We start from the raw sequence: 19,804 nt of genomic DNA on the forward strand, positions 1-19,804 counted from the left end.
TAAGACAAAAGTTTGATAAATCTATTTTCAAAATTAGATGATAGTTTTCTATTCTAAAAAATAGTTCCAAATTGTTAGTATGTTTAGCTATGAATTAAAATGGATAGGTTGGCAATACAAAATGTATGAAATGGTTGAATAGTTTTCATTTCCAATTGAAAATTTGAAACCTAAATTTAAAATTAAAGAAAAAAAATCATCCAAAGAAGTTGCCAAGCAAAAGGATCCAAAGTGCAGTAAAGACCACGCTCTTGTTCATGTCCCAAAAGTATGAACACAAACAATCATAACCCACCTCATATTTTCCCAATTTTCTCAGCACATCACCATCCTCCTAACCCAATAATGATCCCATAACAACAATAACAAAACCCCACAAAAAATCAAACTCAGTTTCATATATATATATATATATATATATATATTTATCAGTTTGTTTGTACAATACACATGTAAACACAAATACAAATAAGTCTTCCCATTGAAGTAAAGTTTGGTTGAAGTTGGAGGCATATTGAGTAGGAAAGTGGCCAACCTCCCCCCCCCTCTCTCTCTCCCTCTCTCTCTCTCTCTCTCTCATCATCATCATCATACCGAAAGAAAAGAAAATTATATATCCCACAAAAGGTGCAAGGTGGGAAAGAAAGTGAAAATTCTTGAGGAGAACCATATTCAAAGTAAAGGGAAAGATATAAGCCAAAAAACAAGAACATATAGCTTAAAGTTTATAGGAAGGAAGAGAAGGGTTGGCTCATCTTCATCTCTCCTCCCCCTGCCCCTCTTCTTTTGGTTGCTTCAGCCTTTTCTGAAAGTGGGTTTTCAAGGGTTTCAACAGTTTTGCCTTCACAAGGTACAAAAATTAGGGGTGATCTCTTTTGGGTTTTTGCTAATTCTGATTTTTGGTGGAAATGATTACTGTAATTTTCCAAAAGGTGAAGTCTCTTTTCTCTTTTCTGTTGTTGCAGGGGTGAGAAGTTGTGTTGATATGCTTGGTGGGTTCAGGTAATTCTCCATTTTTTTTCTTTTCTTTGGTAAATTTCCTTTTGTTCTTGGGGCAGATGCTGGATTCAGCAGCTAGAATTGTGAGTTTTGTGTGGAAGAAAGTTACTGTTTCTGTGATATTTCCTGGGTATTTTGGCTCAAAATTCCACCTTTTTTTAGAAGGAAACTTTGGGATTTGTAAAATAAATTCAGTTTATTATCTTCTGAAGAAAGCTTCAAAGGTGTCTGTGTTCTGTTTTTGGATTTAAAAATCAAGTATGAAGCTCAAGTTTCTTCACACTCCTCCGTATAAATATAATATAGTATGTATAGGGAACTTGTTTTTTGTTTCCTCTATATTTATAACTTTGGTGGATAACCTAGACTAGAGGTGTGGCCTTGATTCCAAAAAACCCCTGGTGTGTGATTTTTCGGGTCATTGGATAATTTTTCGGGTTTTTGATAATTAATCCTATAACCGAGAACCGAATCAAGAAAAATACAAAAGGGTCTAGATATTGAGGCAATCGCAGAACAAAAGGGTGTAGATGGACAATCCATCAAATTATTCTTTTCGGGTAATATTTGAGTTGATAAATAACCTAGACTATAGGTGTGGCCTTGATTCCAAAAAAGAGAAAAGAAAAAATCCAGTAAGCCTTGATGTGCGATTTTCGGGTTTTCAATGAATTCGAAAAAACAAATCAAAAACAATACAAAAGGGTCTAGATATTGAGATGATCACAAAACAAAAGGATTTTAGATATTGAGACAACTCATTTCATTATTCTTTTAGTACAACACTTGAGTTGGTGAATATCCTATAGACTAGAGGTGTGGCCTTGATTCTGGGAAAAAAACCCATTATGCTTTGTTGTGTGATTTTTCAGCCTTTTGATTAACCCGAAAACCAAATCAAGAACTATATGAAAGGGTCTTAGATATTGAGGCAATTCATCTCTTTATTCTTATAGTATGATACTTGATCTGGTCAATAACCTAGACTAGAGCTGTGGCCTTGATTCCCAACATCCTTGTGAGCTTTGTTGCATGGTTTTGTGGGTTTTCGATCAAGCTGGAAATGTTCAATCCAAAAAGGTCCAGATATTGAGATGATCACAATAAAAAAGGGTCTAGATACCGAGACAGTTTATCTCATTATTCTTTTAGTATAATAATGAAGTAGAGCTTCGTGTCAGGAAAAGTTGAGAAAGATTTTTGTACGATTTCTGATATTAGTCAATTTTCTGTTTTTGTAGTTGGGTCTGAGGATTCTTATTTGTTTAATCTGTTTTCAGGTTTTCCACGGTGCGATGGTAAAGCCCAGAACATGGGAAAGAAAGGGAGTTGGTTTTCTGCAATCAAGAGGGTTTTCATACCCAACTCCAAAGAGAAACTAGTCAATGTAAGTAGATAGATTATCCATGGTGTTTAGACACTTTTTTTGGGTTCCAACCTCCAAAATCCCTGGTTTAGCTTCCTCCAGAATGCTGGAAATGCCTCCATGCTCGAAAAATTATGAAACAGGACTTGTAATAAGTCATTTGATTTTGGAATTATTATGAATTGTTGTAGGGAACAGAGAGGAAAAATGCGAAAGAGAAGAAAAAGAAAGGGCGAGATACACATTCTTTTATTCCGCTCTTCAGAGAGCCAAGTAGTATTGAAAAAATATTAGGGGATGCTGAAAGAGAGCAGCAAAATAAGATATTTCTTAGGCCTCCAACGCCTTCTGAGACACCAAAAGTACCAACTCCTGTGCCTCCTAGAGTTTCCTCTCCGAGGGTAACTTCTCCAAGGGCTGCTGCTTCACCGAGGGCTGCTGCTTCACCGAGGGCTGTTGCATCACCGAGGGCTGTTGCATCACCGAGGGCTGCTGCTTCACCAAGGGCTGCGTCTCCTCGGGCTTTTCATCATCACAAGGAAGTCAGCTACAGACCCGAACCAACTCTCAGGAATCACCATATTGCAGCTATCAGGATCCAGACAGCATACAGAGGTTATATGGTAAGCTTCCACTCTTTCTTGTTTGTTGGAGAAATTCAAGCAAATCATCCCCATGGAAGTTGGGCTTTGATTTTTATACTCCTGTTGTAGAATAATGGCAAATCAAACAGGAAAGCTTTACAACATGGGAATATAACACAACTCAAATTTAATTATTTTTTGAGTAATTGAAATGATTCTAATTTAAGCTGAATTTTGCCAGATGATCTTACCATGAAATGATTCACTGATGTGATTTTTTCAATGTAGGCAAGGAGGAGCTTCAGAGCACTCAGGGGTCTGGTGAGGCTACAGGGAGTCGTGAGAGGCCAGAATGTGAAGCGCCAGACAACAAATGCAATGAAATGCATGCAGCTGTTAGTGCGGGTTCAGTCACAGATTCAGTCCCGGAGGATCCAGATGTTAGAAAACCAGGCACTCCAACGTCAATCTCAATACAAAAATGACAAGGAACTGGAGAGCAGCATAGGCAAATGGGCCTCAAGCCAGCCAGTAAGTTTCCCTTTGTTTGATTTAGTGTTGGATTGTTTTTCATTATTAGAAGAGCACATGCTTAAGGATCATTTGATCGCTATAGTCAAAGGGAAGACACTCATCTACATGAAATCATGCTTGTTTTTCGATTTTGTTCTGTGTTTCAATTAAGATTAGTACAATTGATGATGGGATGGCATTTGTACAGTCTGAGGCAGGTAACAATGAAGACTGGGATGATAGCCAGCTGACGAAAGAGCAAATAGAAGCTAGGTTGCAGAAAAAGGTGGAGGCAGTCATCAAGAGAGAAAGAGCCATGGCCTATGCATATTCCCACCAGGTACTACTCTATTAATATTATTGGACAATCAATTTTTCGACAAGTTTAGGTTTTTACAATTGGGGCATACAATGTAAATAACATTTTCTAACACCCTCCCTCACATGCGGTCTCATGCTTGCATGTGGAGAAACAAATAGTCCAATAGGCAAAGAGCTCAATAAATTCAGGGAAATAAAAGTTGCTGTGAAGTTTGAGTCTATGACCTTTCTTTAAAGGGGGTTCTAATACTGTATCCGGTAACCAATTTTCCCACAAGTTTAAGCTTTAAGGTTCAAGTCATAATGTATATCATTCTTTCTAATAGATGCTACCCAGTTCATATTTTATTTTATCATGTCGGATAGGCTTCACTAACCCGAATGACTTTTAGGCCTGGACATTAGGATACTGTTTATCCAATCAAGTAAAATTTTAGTTCTGGTTGCCCTTTTCCAGTTCTTACACAGAATAGATTCCTGCACTCTCTATACCTTTTCAATTATCTGATATCGTTTTATGATTTCACTAACCTGTGTTGACAGTTGTGGAAAGCCACCCCTAAATCAGCTCAAGCATCTATAATGGATATCCGATCTGGGGGATTCCCATGGTGGTGGAACTGGTTAGAACGTCAGCTCCCTCCGGCAAATCCTCCTGAAAGTCAAGCCACCAAGAGCATCCTACTAACACCCACAAGACCGACTCCAGATCTCAGGCCAAGTCCTCGACCCCAAGCAAGCAACTACAGGCAACAGAGTTTCGGGTTTGACAATCTTGAGTCACTCACACCAAAGTCCTCAAAATCAGCAGTACCTGCAAGAGCAAAGACCCCTCCAAATAGAGTGCCACAAGCGAACGGCTCAAATCTATCAAGATATCCAAAGCCGAGAGCTAGTGCAGCTGATTCTACCTTTGATGTGCCACTGAGAGATGATGATAGCCTCACCAGTTGCCCGCCATTTTCAGTTCCAAACTACATGACTCCAACAGTGTCAGCTAAAGCCAAAGTGAGAGCTAACAGCAACCCCAAGGAGAGGTATCCAGTGACTCCCAGTGCTGAATCAAAGAGGCGGCTTTCGTTCCCTTTGGGTCAAGGCATTGGGTCTTTCAAGTGGAACAAAGGCACCTTGTTCTCTAGCAAGGATTCCACCTCTCAGAGGGTGATAGAGAGGCACCAGTCTCTGCAATCTACTGGGAATTTGAGTGTGGATTCGACCGTTTCTTTGCCAGCTACAGTTGGGAGGAAGCCATTTAACCGATTTGTGTGATCTCTTTACCCTTTTCTTTTGTTTTCTCAACCTTCTAAATTTCATATTTGGCGAGTCTTTTCTTTTTTTCTTCATATTGTTAATTGAGTGTATGGTGATATCTTTACAAATTACTGATGTATAATAATAAAGATACAGTACTAGGAATTGATGGTTTGAATGTAAGATGATTTGGGTTTTCAGAAGATATCTTGTTACATTTCCTTTTGGATTTCGATAGCCTAAAAAGCAGGCCTTATTTTCTGTTTGGTTGTTGAGAAAGTAGAGGAAAAAAACATTGTGGTGTTTGGGACTCTATTGAGGAGAGGTTTAAAAGGAAATTATCTGTAGAAAAAACACTACCTTTCCAAAGGAGGAAGACTTGTCCTTTTAAAGAGCATTATTTCAAATCTCCCTGTTTATTTTATGTCCCTCTTTGTTATTCCTAGAAAAGTGAGAATTGGATTAGAGAGAATTCAAAGAGACTTTTTATAGGGAGATTTGAGAGATAGGAGCAAGATCTACTTGGTAAAATGGTTAGAGTTATTCCTAGAAAAGTGAGAATTATATTAGAGAGAATTCAAAGAGACTTTTTATGGGGAGATAGGAGCAAGATCTACTTGGTAAAATGGTCAGATGTTTGTAAGGTTAAAATTTTTTGGAGGTTTGGGGATAAGAAGACTATATAGTCTCAATCAAGCTTTGTTAGGCAAATGACTATGGAGATTCTCTGTTGAGTGTGAAAGTTTGTGGAGGAAGATCATTTGTGGAAAGTTCGGGGAGGTGGAGGGGGGTTGGACTACTAGATTGTGGAGGGAGTCCTTTGGGAAGACATTAGAAAAGAGTGGGAAGAGTTTATTGCTAGAACTTCTATCTATATAGGAAATGGTAGTCATACAAGCTTTTGGTGGGACACGTGGGTGGGGGACTTCAAGCTAAAAGATGTTTACCTTACTATTTTTAGGATAACTTCCCATAAAAATGCTATAGTTGCAAAATCTTGGAAAAGAGAAGGGGATGAAGGGGGTGTTGGGAGGTTCATTTTAGAAGACCCTTCCAAGATTGGGAGGTAGAGGAGGTGACCCACTTTTAGGGTTCTCTTGACTTGTTAAAAGTACAAGAAGGTGAGGACACTTTATGTTGGAAAGAAGATGTTAAGTCTTATTATTGTTCTCTAAGTGGGGAGAATAATTTTGTTTTTCCGGGGAAGGAGGTTTGGGGATCCCATGCTCCTCTCAGAACTTGCTTTTTTGCTTTGGAAGCTATTTGGGGGAAGATCCTAATTATAGATACCTTAATGAAAAGGGGATGACAAATAGTCAATAAATGTAATCTATGTAAAGAGAGTGAAGAATTAGTCAATCACATTCTGATTCATTTCGTCAAGACAAGAAAGCTTTGAACCTTTTTATTAGCCTTCTTTGGAGTGACATGGGTATTTCCAAATTCAGTAATAAATCTCCTTCTTCAATGGAAAGTTAAGGGGTTGCAAAAGAAGATTAGAGCATTGTGGCGCTTAGCTCCCATTTGTTTATTTTGATGTGTTTGGAAAGAGCATAATCGAAGAACCTTCAAAGATGAATATCTCTTTGACCAGGGTTTAAAGGATCTCTTCTTTCGAATTCTTTTTGAGTGGACTAGGGATTCTTTGGAGCTGAATTTCCCCTCTATGTTGATTTTCCTTGATACTCTTTTTTGTGGTTAACTTTGCTGTGTTTTGTTTGTGGTCTTTCTTTGGTTGAGGTGTGTTTGGCTTGTTTCTGTGTATACAACCTATATACGTAAGGCGCCCCCAACTCTTTTTTGGTGCTTATTAATGCATGCTCTTGTTGTCTACAAAAAAAAAAAAAAAAAAAAGGAAAGTTCAGAAAAAAAGGTCAATATTTTCACTATTGAATTTGTTGTTCTTTTGGCTTATACTCATAAAACAATGCCAAAATAATGCAGAAAGACCTCCTGTGATGAACTTGTCTAATTTTGGCGTGTCTCCTTTTTCTTCTGAGTTGTCTTACAGAGAAAAATATTATGAATCATGGAAGTAGCACCTTCTGAGTTGTCTTATAAAGAAAAATATTATGAATCATGGAAGTAGCAGCTAGGGCAACTTAAAGCATGCATTGTTCGCAAATTGACAAACAATTTATCTCAATTTATTTTAGGCTAGAATTTCAACACCCCATTACACATTCACCCTCTTCTCAACCATCTCCGCGTGGTTGTTGTTGATAGCGAAATTCCTTCACTGCAGTAGCAAGTACTAGCAACAGAATCTCGATCAACGCATTACAGTGATCCTTCCTTCCTCCTGCAAAAAGATGTCCGGATGGGTTGTCCGGACACACTCTCCGATGATTAAGTTAGTCTTTTGGAAGCTATTTGAAAACAAATTGTTCCTTTGGGAGTGTTGCTCCGTGATTTTCTTCAAGGATCCTTACCCTCCTGAGAGTCTCCTTAGAGTTTATATATGATTCAGAGAGTATGGCCTCGCTGTGCTAACGGGTCCCATCGTCATGATTGCGGCTCATAGGGTGGTGAAGCAATCATGACCCTTTTGGTGCGAGGTGGCGGCTGTCAGAAGGGTATTCAGGCGGCGGTGGTCACCTCAATTTATGATTTTAGGTACCGGGGATGCGTCAGGCAATCTGAGAAGATTTGGGAATGTCTTGTCGAGCGTATCTCGTATTGAAGATGAGTGATAGTTCAGGAGACTTGGTCGACAGTATTGTTGGAGTTTGCTTCTTGATTGTGGGCAGAAATGGATCCGGCAAATCATGAGTGTTTGACGAGTCAAGTTGTCCAGGGAATCTGAATCGTTGACTGCGGATGTACTCCGGGTAAGCGTTACCAAAGGATCCGGACATGTCTAACCGGGGAAGTTGAATCGCACTTCTCTCCCATCCGGTGGCAGGCGCCGACTATGATATATCCGGAGATGGTGGAACGTCGGCCGTACAGAATTTCCCTCCGGGTGGAATGAGCGATGCTACGTGTCGCAAGGGGGGCCGTCTGCGTGTCCAAGGGATAGGGAGCCACGTGGCACTTTTTGGGGAGGATCTCACAGTTGTGAGGAAAATGAAGCTTTGGTACCATGTTAAATTGTTACTTGACCTAAAAACTTAGATTATTAGATAATAAGCCAAGAATATATATCAAATTGGCTGAGGTGAAAACCTTAACAGCCGTTTTTGGAATCCTTAGACATGGCTAATGAGCTTTTAGATGGATGTACCAAGTGGTCATTCTTAAGTCATGCTATCAATTGATGGATCGTAGTTGAGCAGTGTTAGGTGATTATTATCATAAATGTATGGTTGAGCAGTCACAGATTAGCAATTGAAAAGAAAGATTTTCCAGGACTGAGCTGAATTCAGAGAAGAAAATATACATAGAATTTGATTGAAACGTCTACAAACAAGCAAGTTGAGAAGTACATTATTACCGAAGTATCTCTGCTGTCTATCAGCTACCAACTTGTCATTCTACTGTGGTAATCCCTCTATCTTGAACTGATGAATGCTCCTAGGGAAAGACATGTATCACATTGAACTTTCGATTAAGGTAGCAACAAGGAAGCATAAGCTAGCATAATAGCCTTTCAAGGGTTTTTATCTAAAGAACAACTTGCTCTTATGAGGGTTTTCTCCTCCAAGTTGCCTTTCCATATGTCTAAATCCACCCAAGGGGTCTTTTTCACTAGTTAATGAGTTTACTACAGTCTGATTGAATCCCATGAACATGCAATTCTATATATAAGGACTATCTAAATATGTTTAGCATTCAAGCCTCTTGTCCAGACTAGAAGGTCAGAAAATGGCTCTCGATTTGAATCCCTTGCTTTCTTTTACTTTCCTGCAAATGGGTTATCATACATCTCCCAAATTCTCCATGGCCTCAACGCACCGCTCTGTATTCAGGTGACTGTGTTCTTCACTTCTTACAAAAGTTTACAGAATGTTCATACCATTTAGTAGAAAATGACAAGTACCTATGTTCATCGTTTCATCCTAACCAGTGTCTAACCCTTGTAAAAAGACGGATTTGAATTGTCAGTACCAAATCCAAATTTCTTCTGTTTAATGCAGGGAGGTTAAGAATCCAAACAAGCCTTTAGCTCTCCTCACAAGGTGCAAGTAACCCACTCAATGCCACCACACAAGATTGAGATTTTCAAATCCATGGAGAATTGGGTTGAGGAGAACGTTTTAATTCACCTGAAGCCAGTTGAGAAATGTTGGCAACCTCAGGACCTTCTGCCTGATCCTGCATCTGATGGATTTCATGAGCGAGTCAAGGAGCTACAGGGACCCCGGATGACTACTTTGTTGTTTTGGTTGGAGATATGATCACTGAAGAAGCCCTTCCAACTTACCAAGCACAGATCAATATCACTGATGGAATTCGTGATGAAACAGGGGCAAGCCCCAGCTCATGGGCAACTTGGACAAGGGCATGGACCGCTGAAGAGAACAGGGACGGTGACCTTCTTAATAAGTATCTCTATCTGTCTGGAAGAGTAGACATGAAACAAATCGAGAAGACGATTCAGTATTTGATTGGGGCTGGAATGGTGAGATTCTTGCTACATGCCCTTTTTTTTTTTTTTTTCTGTAGTCAGTCACAATCTTCACTAGTTCTTGAACTCAAGTTCTTCTTCTCCATCTTTTCATAGGATGTGCAGATGGAAAACAATCCGTACCTTTTATTCATCTATACTTCATTTCAAGAAAGGGCAACCTTCATATCCCATGGCAATACTGCCAGGCTCGCCAATCAACATGGGGACAAGAGCTTGGCTCAAATATGTGGCATAATAGCCTCAGATGAGAAGCGCCATGAAACTGCCTACACCAAGATAGTGGAAAAGCTCTTTGAGATTGATCCCAATGGAACTGTTTTGGCTTTTGCAGACAGGATGAGGAAAAAAATCACCATGCCGGGCCTCTTGATGTATGATGGCTGTGATGACGACCTTTTTGAACACTTCTCAGCAGTTGCTCAGAGGCTTGGTGTGTATACTGCCAAGGACTATGTCGATATCTTAGAATTCTTTGTGGAGAGATGGAATGTGGAAAAGCTAACTAGGCTTTCTAGTGAGGGGCGAAAAGCTCAGGATTATGTTTGTGGTTTAGCTAAAAGATTGAGAAAGCTGGAGGAGAGAGCTCAAGAAAAGGCTCAGCAAGCACCCACCATTCCTTTCAGTTGGATCTTTGATAGAGAAGTGAAACTCTGAGTGCAAAATTGAAGAAAAAGACTTTGGTTCCTTTTATTTTTAGTTATCTTTTTTCCTCCACTTGGAAGATATTTGAGATTTTTTTTTTAAATTCTCTTTGGTCTATAATTGGAAATATTAATTTTATTTGCAAAATTAAATTTTATAGTCTTTCAAATTTCACTATGTATCACATTTTGAATATATACTAGACGTCAAATGTGTGTGACTTACTACTTGTCGAGCTCAAATTTTATTGAATTGAGAAGTCATAATTTTGAAGATTAATTTAGTGATAATTCAATTCACTAATTTTTTTTTTTGATGTTTATAGCAACCAAAAAATTGTTTTTTTTTTTTTTGTGTTCTTAAAAATAGAAAATAGGGTGTTTTCAAAAAACACCTTTTAGTTCTTTTAAGTTGTTTTCACTTATTTTGTAAATTTTTTTTTAAAAATAATTATACAAATATGAAGAATGATTAAAAATAAAACCTTATATATAATTTTTTTAAAACATATATATAATTTTTTTAAAACATATTTAAAAATATTTAAAACATATTAAAAACATTTTAAATTTCCAAGCACATTTTGTTTTATAAAATATTAAAAAATAGTTTTCAAAAACTGTTTTTGAAAATAATTATCAAATGAACCCTTAATTTCTTTTAAATTGATTTAAGAAAACAGTATATATATATATATATATATATAAGTAAAACATGAGAAATGTTAAATTCATAAATTTGAAGATTATTTTATCCCCTTTAACTAATTAATTCTTAGAAAGAAAAAACTCATTTAAACTTGCTTAGACTGACTTTTGAAAAACCATTTTTTTTTTATAAAAAAATTCAATAAAAGCTTGTAAATTTGTTTGGCAAATTTGGTCTAAAAATTTTATGATTTTAAAAAAAGTTTAATATAAAAAGGTAAAAAATATTGCTTTTTATAGAAGTTATGTTTTATCTAATACAAAAAAAAAAAAAGTTTAATAAAGCTTTTACAATATCAACATCGTCATTTTAAAAAACTTTGATGATGTTCTTTTATAAACTATTACATAAAATAAAAATATTTCTAAAATAACATTTTGAGTGATTTTTTTTATATTTTTAAAAGTTTTTCAAACATCTAATTTTGTGAAGTGTTTTCAAATATTCAAAAGCACTTTTAACTTTATTAAAACCACTCTAAAATGAACTCTTGGAATTAAAATTGATTTTGAGAGGATTAGAAGTGTTTCAATGATGATGGTAGCAATGTTGTATATTCTATAAAGTTTATTTGATGGTGATTTTAGAGTGTTAGAAGCATTTTTTATTATTTGAAAATACTTACTTATAGAAACTAGATGTTTGACAAACTTAAAAATGTTTAAAAAAAATTATTTTCTTATGTTTAATTTATTATGAAAAATATGAAAAAAAAATCAATTAAAAACTTATGCCTTTCAAATTGTTTTCTAGAGTATTTAAGGAATAATTGAGAATAATGGAAAATACTTTGAAAAGAAGAAAAATATTTTTAAGCAGTAGCAGTAGCAGATTAGCAATTAAAAAGAAGGATTTTCCAGGACTGAGCTGAATTCAGAGAAGAAAGTATGCATAGAATTTGATTAAAACGTCTATGAACAAGCAAGATGAGAGGTACATCATTACAGTACTATCTCTGCTGTCTGTCAGCTATCGACTCGGCTTTGTACAGTGGTGATCCCTCCATCTTGAGATGAAATCACCAACACTTCCATTAGGCCTTCACAAGGGAGTTTGCACATCCTAGTTGCTACTTAGTATACTGAGTGAATGACAGATCCCTTGGGGGACCGAATAAACTCCTTAGTAATAAAGTCTAAGGCATCTTAATGAACTGATGAATGCTCCAAGGGAAAGACGTGTATCCCAGTGAGCTTTGGCTTTATCTAGACACTACTTGTTCTTATGAGGGTTTTCTCCTCCACGTTGCTTTTCCATATGTCTAAATCCACCCAAGGGGTCTTCTTCACTAGTTAATGAGTTTACTTCAGTCTCATTGAATCCCAAGAACATCCATTTCTATATATAAGGACTATCTATATATATTTAGCATCCAAGTCTCTCTTCCAGAGTACAAGTGAAGTCAGAAAATGGTTCTCAATTTGAATCCCTTGCTTTCTCTTACTTTCCTGCAAATGGGTTTTCATTCATCTCTCAAATTCTCCATGGTCCCCATGCACCGCTCTGTGTCCAGGTGAGTGTGTTCTTCACTTACAGAAGTTTACGGAATGTTCATACCATTTAGAAGAAAATGACAAGTGCCTATGTTCATTGTTTCATCCTAACCAGTGTCTAACCAGACGGATCCAAATTGTAAGTACCTAATCTGAATTTCTTCTGTTTAATGTAGGGAGGTTAAGAATACAAAGAAGACTTCTGGCTCTCCTCACAAGGTGCAAGTAACCCACTCAATGCCACCGGCCCACCACACAAGATTGAGATTTTCAAATCCATGGAGAATTGGGTTGAGGAGAACGTTTTAATTCACCTGAAGCCAGTTGAGAAATGTTGGCAACCTCAGGATTTTCTGCCCGATCCTGCTTCTGATGGATTTCATGAGAGAGTTGAGGAGGTAAAGGAGAGGGCAAAGGGGATCCCGGATGGCTACTTTGTCATTTTGGTTGGAGATATGATCACTGAAGAAGCCCTTCCAACTTACCAAACACAGATCAATATCACTGATGGAATTCGGGATAAAACAGGGGCAAGCCCCAGCTCTTGGGCAACTTGGACAAGGGCATGGACCGCTGAAGAGAACAGGCACGGTGACCTTCTTAGTATCTCTATCTGTCTGGAAGAGTAGACATGAAACACATCGAGAAGACGATCCAGTATTTGATTGGGGCTGGAATGGTGAGATTCTTGCTGCATACTTTTTTACTGTTTTATCTCCAAAACCACAATGTAGTGACTGCTTTTGGTATCTCTATCAGTCACAATCTTCACTAGTTCTTGAACTCAAGTTCTTTTTCTCCATCTTTTCATAGGATGGGCAGATCGAAAACAATCTGTACCTTTTATTCATCTATACTTCATTTCAAGAAAGGGCAACCTTCATATCCCATGGCAACACTGCCAGGCTCACTAAGCAACATGGGGACAAGAACTTGGCTCTAGTATGTGGCATAATAGCCTCAGATGAGAAGCACCATGAAACTGCCTACACCAAGATAGTGGAAAATCTCTTTGAGATTGATCCCAATGGAACTGTTTTGGCTTTTGCAGACAGCATGAGGAAGAAAATCACCATGCCGGGCCTCTTGATGTATGATGGCTGTGATGACGACCTTTTTGAACACTTCTTAGCAGTTGCTCAGTGGCTTGGTGTGTATGCTGCTAAGGACTATGTTGATATCTTAGAATTCTTTGTGGAGAGGTGGAGTGTGGAAAAGCTAACTGGGCTTTCTAGTGAGGGGCAAAAGCTCGGGATTATGTTTGTGGGTTAGCTTAAAGATTGAGAAAGCTGGAGGAGAGAGCTCAAGAAAAGGCTAAGCAAGCACCCACCATTCCTTTCAGTTGGATTTTTGATAGAGAAGTGAAGCTCTAAGGGCAAAATGGAGTCACTATATGTAGTTTCTAGGTCGTGTTCTCAAAGATTTATCCAGTAATATACAAGTGTAAGGCATCTATGTTTCTCTATCTCAATTTCAATAATCACGATCTCATCTCATTTCACTTCTTAGAATGCTACAAACTCGAGCAGTGCCATTTTTTTTTCTTTCACTATAGGACATTGGTAAAAGCATCCTTAGCAAAAAGGAAATGATAGGACACTATACATCTAACAACCCTTTTTAAACTGGTTTTGCTGGTTTTATTTTGGGTATTTTTGAATAAGCCCAAGTTTGGCAATTGTTGCTTGATTTTGTTCTGTGATTTTTGCTTTCCTTTTATTTTTTGCTGAGTCAATGACTCTTAGGTATAAAGGGACTGATTCTTTTGCAAGGGATTATGAGAAGATCATCCAATAAAAAGTTCTATTTTTTTAGTCAATATGTCTTCTTCTTCCTAGCTGTTTCATTGGTTTCAAAACGACAACCAGGCACCAAGTAATGGTGGATGGTATCAAAGCTCTGACGATTGTTGATCTGAGGTCTCCTTCAATCACTTTACAGAATCCTCTAGTTCCATCTGCCATTACTTGATACCAGGTTGTAGCTCTGATACCAATGAAACAGCCAGGAAAAAGAAGACACAAAATTGACTAGAAAAATGGAACTTTTTATTGGATAATCTTCTCATAATCCCTACCAAAAGAACCAGCCCCTTTATACATAAGAGTCATTGCAAAAATCTGGGAATAAAATCAAGCAACAATTACCAAACTTGGCCTATCTAAAAATACCCAAAATAAAACCAGTAACCCCAATTTAAAATGGGTCTTTACAGTACATATTCCAATCTAGGAAGCGGCTTAGAGAGCTCAGCACGTGGGTGGTAGTGGAGAAGGAAATTATGGCTCCTTAATAAATGCAAATGTAGCCCCAGGGAATGAGCCAAAATTTTTCTCTAAAAGTTTTCTGTTCATAATTTAGAGCCGCTCTGCTCCGACCCAAAGAAGGGTCGATTCGGTAATAGGAAAAGCAAAGACGATAGCGAGTGACCTACAGCATTCGTAGATAGGACTTCGCCAAAATTTTCCTCTGAAAGTTTTCTGATCATAATTTACTTCTCAGTGCCTGAACCCTTCTGCAGTATCTTTTCTAATTAATGAATTTCTTGAAATGGGGCAGTTTCATCGAATGTCATCAATTTCTATATCCATGTATATGTAGCATCTAAGTAGCAAACTGAACCTAAGAAAAAGCAGAGGAAGTGAAAGTCCAGAAATGAATTTCAACCTAAACCCCCTTACCTTTCAACCCGGGAAGTTTCCTTCTCTTTCTCTCCGTCCCAGATCTTCCAATGTCTCCATCGCTTCCACCATCACCTCTGGTTCCGAGTGAGTGTCTTTCGTCGAAATGTTCCTTTAAAAATTCATTTGATTCTCAAAATATTCTATGAGTGGATAGATCTTACCGATGTTCATTGAAAACAGGAGGAAGCAAAGGCCAAAAGTATGCATCATTTTTAAGGCACAACCAACATGAATAGCAGCCAAACAGCCCAATTGACCACATGAATCTTTTTTTTTTTTTTTTTTCTTTTTCTTTTTCCGGTTTCCTATACTTTCTCGGCAACCAAACGGGTTGGGAGAATAGGGGAAAGTGAAGGCAGCAACTTGTTCGCTGATTTGTACAAGGCCAACCTTCAATGCAAGTAATTGCGTCATTCGATGATAATCAACGCTCTCGCTCTGATAATTGGCTACGGCAACCCTATGATTGGTTTCCAAGAAAATGATAGAAAAACAAACACACAGAATCTGAGACTAATGCTTGGGAGACGATCCAAAAAAGTCAAAACAATCATACTGCACTTTAGATGGTGGTCTGTGAATTGGGCCGTAGGTATGACAGTGGGCTAGGCCCAACTATAACGGAAAACTTTTTTTTTCTTTTAAAAATTCAAATATAAAAAATGATTTTCTTTGCTTATTCTACAGAAGGGAGTAAACAAAAATTCCCGACCTAGTATCCATAAATATATATTACAAGTAAGGGTCTCCAACGGGCGGGCCGGGCCGCAGGCTTTTTTAAATAAGCCAAAATGACTTTTAAATAAAGGAAGGGAGAGGGGGGGATTCGAACCCCTCCCCTTAAGCTTAAATTTTAAGGCTTCAACCAACTGAGCAACATTCTTTTTGTACTTATTAAATGAGTTAGTTATATATATATAAAAATAAAGTATATTATTTTTTTAAAAAAAATTAAAGGCTCCATGTGAGTCATGTGACCGTTGGGGCTAAGCCTCCAACGGTCACATGACCAATTTTTTTTTTTTTTAACCTTCCTATAAATACATTTTCTTCCTTTTCATTTTTTCATCAAATTCTCTCTATTTCTCTCTCTATTTCTCTCTCTATTTCTCTCACATTCTACAATATTTCAAATTCTTTTATTTTTCCCTCAAATTATACAATATTGTTGGTGGTGCAAAACAAGTATTGGTGGCTCTAAGAGTTCAAATTTGCTAGGAATTTCTGCATCGGTTCTCTAATTGAGTAACATACTTCACCCCTACTACTTTATTTTTTTGTTACATTTTTTTTATATTTATTACTTTATTATTTTTGGCATAATATTTTATCAATAATTATAATATGACAAGTGCTTCTTCATCTAGTCCATGTGATGAAATATCATCAAACAAAAAATTTACTTCAAATATAGAAATAATTTTAAAAAATAATAAAAAAGAAATAAAAGCAAAATGTAAAATTTGTAATAAATTTCTTACTGGTGGCTCAAATACAGGCACAAGTCATTTAAAAAGACATCACGAAAATTGTAAAACTAAAAATAATGTAGATATTAGAAATTATATGCAATTAGGTAAAAATGAAAGTAGAAATTTAAAAACATTTTCTTATGATGAATCTAACTGTCGTGAAGAAATGATTGATTATATAATAAGAGCAGAACAACCTTTCAACATGATGGAAACTCATGATTTTGTAGGAACAATTCAACGAGGTATTAATCCTCAATTTAAAGGTTGGTCTGGAAATACAGTTAAAAGAGATATTATGAAAAAAATTTATACACAAAAAGAAATTTAAAATTTTTTTTTTGCAAATTTTGAAGGAAATATTTGTTTAACATCTAATATTTGGACATCTTTAATTCACACTGGTTTTTTATGTATAACTGCTCACTACATTGATAATGAATGGAAATTAAATAAAAGAATAATTTCATTTAAATTAATAAATGCTCCACATAGTGGCAAAAATATAACAGCTTTAATAAATGATGAAATTATAGATTTAGACATTCGTGATAAAATATTGACAATAACATTAGATAATGCTGCTAATAATGATATAGCAATACATAGACTAAAACGATATTGGCAAGTAAAAGAAGATCATGCTAAAATATTTCATGTGCGTTGTTGTGCACATATTTTAAATTTAATTGTAAATGATGGATTAAAAAATGTTGATAGTACATTGGAAAAAATTAGAGGCATTGCATATAGTATTAATAGTTCTCAAGCAAAACATGAATTATTTTTTGATTGTTGCAAAATGTTAAATATGAAAAGAAAAAATATAAATTTGGATATGGCCATTAGATGGAATTCCACATATAAACTTTTACAAAATATTACAAAATATAGAAAAGTAGTCGAATTATATGAAATACAATTAATTAACAATGATTGTGAAACAGATATTTATGCATTAAATGATTATGATTGGCATATTGCGGATCTTTTAAGAGATCTTTTTGAAATTTTTGATACTTCAACAAACATTTTTTGTGGTGTATATTATCCAACTTCAAATCGAGTTATTACGCAAATAACTAATATTTTTATTGTACTTCAAAAATATTTAAGTTTTGAAATATTTAATGATACAATATTTGCAATGATAGAAAAATTTAGAAAATATTGGGGAGAAATACCTTTAATTTTTTATATTGCTTTAATTGTGGACCCTAGATTGAAATTTGAAGCTTTGGATGAATGGTTAACAATTATTTATTTTAATGACCAAATAAAAATTGAAGAAATTAAAAATGAAATAAATTCATTATTATATAATTTATATAACTATTATAAAGAAAAATATGGTAATGATATTAATACTATTAAATTACCACCTACAAACTCCTCATCTTTTTATAAAGGAGCTCTAGAAATGTTGAAAAGTCGAAAAAAGACAACAAATAGTTCTCCAAATAATACATCTGATTTAGATAAATATCTTAATACTGATATAATTTCATTTGAAGATCAAGAAGATTTTGATATTTTAATATGGTGGAAATCACATCAACACAAATATCCTGTGCTTTCTATAATTGCTCGTGATGTACTAACAGTTCCTGTGAGTACAGTTGCATCAGAAGCTGCTTTTAGTGCAGGTGGAAGAGTAGTTAGTAAAAAACGATGTAACTTAGCGCCAGATGTTATTGAAGCAGGGATATGTGTGAAAGATTGGGAAATAGCAGATAAAAGGATGTACGATTCCATTTGAGAAACAGAGATGCTTGCCGATATGGAATCTTTAAAATTATCAAGATCTTCATGGATGCATGATAGTTCGCCATCACCGCCAGAAAATAATGACTAAATGTATATTATATTTTTATTTTTATTTTTTGTGGTTGAAAAATACAGATGATTGACAAATAAATAGGTGCCAACCTAGTTGGGATGTATTTATTTTGTAGTGATGTAAACTTTTCCCACATTTTTAAATGTAATTATACATTCAATGAATAAAATTTTGAAATGAATATTTTTTTACTTTTTATTTTTGTAGTTTTTTTTTAAAGGGGCGGGCCTAAGGGCGGGCCTACGGGCCGGCCCGGCCCGCCCATAAACGGGCTTGGGCCGGGCTTTAGCCCGTCGGGCCGAGCCGGGCCTAAAGTGGGCCGCGGGCTTTTTGGAGACCATTAATTACAAGCATATTTTAAAAATCATTTCTTAGAAAAATAAAGTGTCGTTTCCAAAAACATCCTTCAACAATGGTTTTGAAAACATAATTTTTTAGAATAATATTTTAAAATTGTTTTACAATGATTTGTAAAACAAAAGTTTGAGAGTTTGAAATGTTTTTGACATATTTTTAATATTTTTAAATATGTTTTAAAAATAATTTTTATATTTAGTACTTTATTTAAAAAGACCGAAATAAGAATTAAAAAAATGCTATTTAAAAACATCATATTTTTTATTTTTAAGAATAAAAAATAGAAAATAAATTTTTGATTCTCAAAGTTTTTTTTTTTTTGAGAACATAAAACTGTTATAAAAAAATAATTGTCAAATAAGGTCTTATTTTTTTACACTCAAGCCTCCCACCCACCTACAATTCCAAAAAAACATCATTTTTTTTTTGTTTTATTTTGACAAAAATGTCCTCCTTAATTTCTTGTAAAAATAATTATTTCTTTTAAAACCTACATGAAATATTTAAAATAATAAAATACATTTATGTCAATAATGAGTTATTTTTCAAATAAAAATATAAGAATAATTAGATTCATAAATTTGGGATTATTTCATATTTTTTAACTAATTAATTCTTAAAAATAAAAAAATCACTTAACCTTATTTAAATGGACTTTTGAAAAGCCAATTATTTTTCAATTCAATAAAAGCTTTTTTTTTTCTTTTTTTTTTTTTTTTAAAAAGCTTAATATAAAAGGTAGAAAAATATTGCTTTTTATAGAAGCTATGTTTTAACTTTTATTTTATCTAATACAAAAAAATTATTTATGTTTAATAAAGCTTTTAAAATATCAATATTGTCATTTAAAAATGATTACATAAAAAGAAAAATTGAAATAATATTTTGAGTGATTTTTTATATTTTTTAAAAATTTTCAAACATCTATTTTTGTAAAAACATGTTTTCAAATATTCAAAAACACTTTTAACTTTATTAAAATCACTCTAAAATGACCTATT

The 19,804-nt window shown here is 35.2% G+C and overlaps 1 protein-coding gene, 1 long non-coding RNA gene and 2 pseudogenes across 2 annotated transcripts; 3 read left to right on the forward strand and 1 right to left on the reverse strand.

Annotated features, from left to right (window-relative positions):
- The first annotated feature begins 432 nt into the window (after positions 1–432).
- On the forward strand, positions 433–5,237 carry LOC100266234 (protein IQ-DOMAIN 14). Its single transcript, XM_002276471.5, has 7 exons — positions 433–850; positions 966–1,002; positions 2,280–2,386; positions 2,557–2,988; positions 3,238–3,480; positions 3,671–3,802; positions 4,327–5,237. The coding sequence occupies exons 3-7, from the start codon at positions 2,312–2,314 to the stop codon at positions 5,050–5,052; spliced, it is 1,608 nt and encodes a 535-aa protein (XP_002276507.1). The 5' UTR covers positions 433–850; positions 966–1,002; positions 2,280–2,311; the 3' UTR covers positions 5,053–5,237.
- On the reverse strand, positions 2,512–15,642 carry LOC109122661 (uncharacterized). Its single transcript, XR_002030112.2, has 3 exons — positions 15,132–15,642; positions 3,201–6,864; positions 2,512–3,069 (listed from the first exon to the last, which is right to left on the reverse strand). It is a non-coding gene; the product is annotated as an uncharacterized LOC109122661 (long non-coding RNA).
- LOC100250767 (stearoyl-[acyl-carrier-protein] 9-desaturase, chloroplastic-like) lies at positions 8,176–10,423 on the forward strand (annotated as a pseudogene).
- LOC100245633 (stearoyl-[acyl-carrier-protein] 9-desaturase, chloroplastic-like) lies at positions 12,673–13,828 on the forward strand (annotated as a pseudogene).
- Positions 15,643–19,804: the final 4,162 nt, after the last annotated feature.

This window comes from Vitis vinifera, chromosome 5 (genome assembly GCF_030704535.1).
Source record: "Vitis vinifera cultivar Pinot Noir 40024 chromosome 5, ASM3070453v1".
Taxonomy (NCBI): domain Eukaryota; kingdom Viridiplantae; phylum Streptophyta; class Magnoliopsida; order Vitales; family Vitaceae; genus Vitis; species Vitis vinifera.

Coding starts and splice junctions, on each gene's coding strand:
- LOC100266234 (XM_002276471.5), top strand. CDS start 2,312: ATGGGAAAGAAAGGGAGTTGGTTTTCTGCAATCAAGAGGGTTTTCATA. Junction 2,387..2,556: donor CCAAAGAGAAACTAGTCAAT/GTAAGTAGATAG, acceptor GAATTGTTGTAG/GGAACAGAGAGGAAAAATGC. Junction 2,989..3,237: donor CAGCATACAGAGGTTATATG/GTAAGCTTCCAC, acceptor TTTTCAATGTAG/GCAAGGAGGAGCTTCAGAGC.